Here is a 5,504-nt window from a genome sequence, read left to right as displayed (position 1 = left end):
CAAAAAAACAATGAAAATGCAAAGTTAGTGTACCAAAACCCATATCGGTAAAGTTAATGGATCAAAACCAAAACATGGACAAGTTAATTGACCAAAAAACTTATTTTTCATTTAATTACAGATCTCACATTAGACATATATATAGTTTCTAATGTTATTTTTTTTTTGTCTAATCATATAGTAATATTGAGTAGGTATCTTGTGAGACGACGACCTAACGGATCTATATCTGTGAGACGGTCAACAATAGAAATTAAATAATACTTTTGACATAAAAATATAATATTTTTTCATGGATAATCAATTAGAAAATCTATATCATAAATTTACCCGTGAGACAGTATCATATGAATTTGTGTGTTAATATTATTCGAGATTTTACTCCCGCGCGCACTCAACTACAACAAAAATTATATATCTTCACTATTATATAAAGTAACATGACTATTTACGTACTAACTTATTTGGTCCTACCTGCAAGATTCACATTTTTAGGGGGCAAATTAGTTGCAATAAAAACTTTTCATGCTTCTCTTACGTACTCTTCCAAACCTTCCATAATGTAATTTTTTCCATTTATATATGTTTGATTTAATCAGTATATTTACGTTACACATATAAAACGTGTGTCTTAATGCTGGCATGTATATATAAAAAGTTGAACAATTTCTTGTAATAACCTTTTTATAATTACAAATCCATCCATGCAAAAAAGATGTCCAAAGAAGGATATATATAACCCTAGCTAGGTTATAATGTTATACATATGTGCAGCTAGCGGTTGTCAGAGCCAAAGTGCTCCAGCATCTTTGAGCATCTTCTTCAGTGATCCATCAACTTGTAGAGTTAGTACATTGTTCGCCCGCCCAACAAATTTGCCCCCAATGAACACAGCCGGAACCGATGGGTTGCAACCGAGCCTTACTAAAGCACGTTCCATTTCCTTCCCATTTGCAAGCTCGTCTAGCTCGTACACCATCGGACTGACACCTTGCTCGTAAAAAAGCCTCTTGATCGCGTGACACATGCAACACGAGCTCTTGCTAAAGATCACCACCGCCTTTTGTGAAGCCAGTTGGAATATATAATCCATTATTTGTACGTTATTAATGGAGTGGACTTGGGATTTTTGCTATGGATCGATGAGGCTGGAATGCGTGTTTATATAGAGAAGTGAAAGATGTTGATAGATATGAATATTTTGAGTTGTTTAATTCAGAACATGTGGATGCATGGAAAAAAGTCAAAATTCTTTGAGATTGTGAATATATTCCATCATATCAAGAGGTGGCTAGCTAGCTATTTAATTTGAATTGCTGGTAGCTAGTAATCTTTGTTGGGGATTTAATTTCCCCAATCAATTAAAATTGATTCCTAAAATACTATACAAATTTCATAAATTGCATATATATCATGATCATTTTGATTGCATACATATATATTAGCATGGTGATAGGTGCGCTGATGCATGCTGCATGCATCGAGTTCATAATCATGGAAACATAAATGACAATTTGAAGTAGTATACACTATTTTAAGTTATTTAATTTATATGAATTTATTTTATAAAATATTATTTTTTCATTGATAAATGATAATTTTATGTTACTGTTTTTTAATTTATTAATTTGTGTGTATATTAATATTTTTGGACTGTAAAGATGTTGAGATTGTTATAATATATATGAAATAATGTGGTTCTGAAAAATTAGCGATTATGAAGCATATTGCTTATTGATCTAGACCAGTTTCCGAATCGATGAGTTGTCTACGTCTATTTTAAAAGATATTGACATGTTCGATGGTGATAATGTTTGTTCGTAACAGGGGTGACAAATTTTACATAAATTCCGACCCGTCCCGATTTCCGACCCGTTCCTGTCCTGAAATTTTCCCGTCTCGAATTTTTCCCGATCCAATCATTTTCGGGATCGGGATCGGGATAGGCAACTCTTCCCGACGAGATTCCGATCCCGACTCGACCCGAATATAAAAATAATATTTTTTACTTAAAAAAATAATTTTTTTTAAATTTTATGTTTTAATATTAATGTTTTATAATTATATACCATATAATTTTTTTTATATTTATCTTTTTTAATATTAACATTGAGTTATAAATTTTTATTTTGTTTTTTTATTATTATAAATAATTATATATTTTTTATTAATCAAGTAATTGCTTTAGTTTATTTGTAATGTACTAAAAAAATATTTTAGTTTTTTAATGGTTATATATAAATAAATTTTAATTTATTTTTAATGTATTAAGAAATTTTTTGATTTTTTCATAATTATTTTTAAAAAAAATATTTACATAGATTTTTTTTTAAAAATATATTATTCGGGATTATCCTTTCCCGATCCGACGGGATCCCGAATGTTCGGGATCCCGAACATTCGGGTCCCGACACTTCTCGGGTGCGGGATTGGGAGAAAAAAAATATCTCAATTTCTATCGGGACGGGAATCGGGTAAGGGGGTTACGGGACGGGTCCCGACCCGATTCCACCCCTAGTTCGTAATAGGTTTTTTACCCTTTAGTAATTAATTTGTTTTTTCAACGACGAGGTAACTGCAGCCACTATTCTTTTGATATGACTAGGTAAATCTCTGGACTAAAACAATAACTTATAAATCACGCTATATAGATAAAATTCATTGCAAAGATGATTCAAATCATAGTCAAGTGTTCACCTATCCTATCAACTCGAACATATGTGGGAGACATCTTTGTTTGTTATTGTTGTATTTATTAGGATGGATGCATGTTAGGATGTATACGCATACGAATTCGTAAGATACGTTTGGATGCTAATTTCTGAAAAACTCTGGAATAATCCATTTAGATTATTTACACAAATCAGATTACGAGTCTATATTAATTTATGGAAAAAGTATAATTTTATTTTGCAATTAAAGTAATCGAAGTGATGGAATTTTTCATGAATCACTGTGGGCAACAACGAAGCATAGTTTTCTAATCATAATTTTTTTTAATTAACATTTTTAAAGGAAAATAGTGACGAGTATACGATGCCCTAATCACACTCTCTTAACCTACCACAAGTGGCCACTACATTCACTTGCTTCTGCAGACATATTCAATTGGTTTTCCCTCACTTAATTAAATCATGTTTCAGTTTATTTTGTATAATTTATAAGTTTGAATATTTTAATTTATTTTATAAACTCGCAAGTTACAAGGTTTGTATATATTAAAATAAGTCGTAAGATTTGTTTCCAAAAAACAAAAAAACGAGTTGTAAGATTTTTGTAATAAATTAGCAAAATAATTGATATAAAAAATATTGATATGCTTTGGTACTAATTATAAGGTACTAGTGTCACTTCGTACACGATGCGTCCATACATATTAACGTTTTTGTGTTAAATGTTTTCTTTTTAAATTTGAGAGATTATATTAAAATTTAAAATTTTTTAATATTATTTTTTATATTATAAATTATATGATTTATTTAACTTAAAATTCAAAATATAGATAAAAGATAATAGACTAATTTACTAAAATGGTTTTTATGAAAATTTTTATTAAAGAAAAAAGAGGCATATTTGGATTATAAAAAAATTGACCGTACCTTTTCCAAAAATAAAAATAAAAATAAAATATTGACCGTACACAAAAGTTAGTTATTCTAGGTGTTTTACACTTAATAATATAGTAAAGATTTTTATTATAATAAAAAGAATAAGATGCTATGAAAATAATAAAAATAATTATTTCCAGGCACACATCCGCATTTTATATAAGTAACTTTAAGAATATTATCATCATGAATGTTAAAACTAGTTTATATAAGTTTAATTTAGAGAAATTAAAATGAATAATATTCTTGAATAAACAAGGAAAAATGGTAATCGATTCTATAATTTTCACCATTTTCCTTTTAATAAATATATCCCACGCTAGTACTTTTCTCTTATTTTCTCTGCATCACTTTATTGTATGGATGAACAAATTAAAGGAAATCATGTTTTTGGTAATGTAAGTCACATGTTTTTGTTATTTTAATTTTATTTTCGGTTAATTCATGATCTTAATCTATTAATAAAAATATAATTTTTCTCGGATGAAAGTATACGTACGTATATGCATACATGCATGACATTTTATAAGATACAGTTTACGTGTCATTATAATGAACTATAGTAGAGATATATAATATATTTTTAGGAATATTTTTAATCTTTCAAAACCTTTTTTCTTTATACAAATAGTTTATAAATTGTTAAAAAGTTATTTTAATATCATAAGTCAATTTAAATACGTTTTTTTTTTTAATTTTCTTCTACAACCGTCAATTTGAGTTGTGTCCATCGAATCGGCCCGTTCCACCGTTTAAGTAGGTTGGACTAAAGGTGGGCTTAGGCAGGCCAACCCGGGCGGGCTTAGTTTGATCCGGGTGATTTTTTTTTTAATTTATGGTGATATATGTACTTTTTTTTTATTGAAAGTTGTGAATTTTTTTTTGTATTAATTATTTTATATAAAATTTACATGTTTGAAATCAATAATTAAAAATTTTATTAATATATTTCTATTAATATTTATTTATAAAATGAAATTTATAATTAATTATAATGATTTTTTTATTTTTATTTGTAGTGAGTCAACCCGTGGGCTGACCTGTTTAACCCGCAACCCACTCTGAATTGGGTTGGGTTGAGGATTTTCAATCCTATCAGGATGGTGGACCGGCCCGTACTCGACCCATCAAACAGTGGGTTTTTGTTGGACCGATTCGTCCTACAATGAGTTGGTCCGTCTGACAGCTCTATTTTTCTCAAATGTATTTTTAGAACTTATGAGTTAAGTCAAACAATATTCTCGTAATCACGTCGGAAATTATAATTTTTCCGCTGTATTAATCCGTGTGCTGTTAGTATTAATGGAACATGACATTAACAACAATTGAAAGAGATTCTACCTAAAAAGTTTGAGAATTTCTTAAATCTTCTACACTTGATAGCTAGGTAGAGTCCTACTAAGAATATATAAATCGTAGAGAATATTGTTGGAAGGAGATAACTTATACGCGACTTGTTGGAATCACAATCACTAAAAGATGCAATCTAGCTATGAGGTGATTTTTCTTTAAATCTTTTAGGAAAAATCGTCGACGTATATGAGAAAATATTATAATTATTTCGAAAGGGGTGGAATAAATTTACGACCAAAATACTGTATTATAAAAGTTGAAAGGGAGATAGTCATACTTCGATGTCATCGACCATGCTGTGTTTTTATAAGACCAAAATTAATATCTACAGTACAATTATTCAAACAATGATAGTCCACAAAATATAATCACTCACTAATATATATATATTAGAAAATTATTCTAATAACTAATTACAAACAATCTTACAAAATATATGACCCCTGAAAATTCTTACACTACAAAAAAAAAAAAAAAAACTGGTTGCTACAGAAATTTTGTGCATAAAACTGGTTGCTACAGAAATTCCGTTGCACAAATTGT

General features: G+C 28.9%; 1 protein-coding gene across 1 annotated transcript; it reads right to left on the bottom strand.

Annotated features, from left to right (window-relative positions):
- Window positions 1-636: 636 nt before the first annotated feature.
- On the bottom strand, window positions 637-1,118 carry LOC140875264 (monothiol glutaredoxin-S10-like). The gene has a single exon (XM_073278917.1). The coding sequence runs from the start codon at window positions 1,091-1,093 to the stop codon at window positions 785-787; it is 309 nt and encodes a 102-aa protein (XP_073135018.1). The 5' UTR covers window positions 1,094-1,118; the 3' UTR covers window positions 637-784.
- Between the last annotated feature and the right edge of the window lie 4,386 nt (window positions 1,119-5,504).

Source organism: Henckelia pumila, chromosome 1 (assembly GCF_033568475.1).
Source record: "Henckelia pumila isolate YLH828 chromosome 1, ASM3356847v2, whole genome shotgun sequence".
Taxonomy (NCBI): domain Eukaryota; kingdom Viridiplantae; phylum Streptophyta; class Magnoliopsida; order Lamiales; family Gesneriaceae; genus Henckelia; species Henckelia pumila.
This window is presented reverse-complemented; position numbering and strand designations above follow the sequence as displayed.

Excerpts from the sequence above, each read along its gene's own strand:
- LOC140875264 (XM_073278917.1), bottom strand. The coding sequence starts at position 1,093 with ATGGATTATATATTCCAACTGGCTTCACAAAAGGCGGTGGTGATCTTT.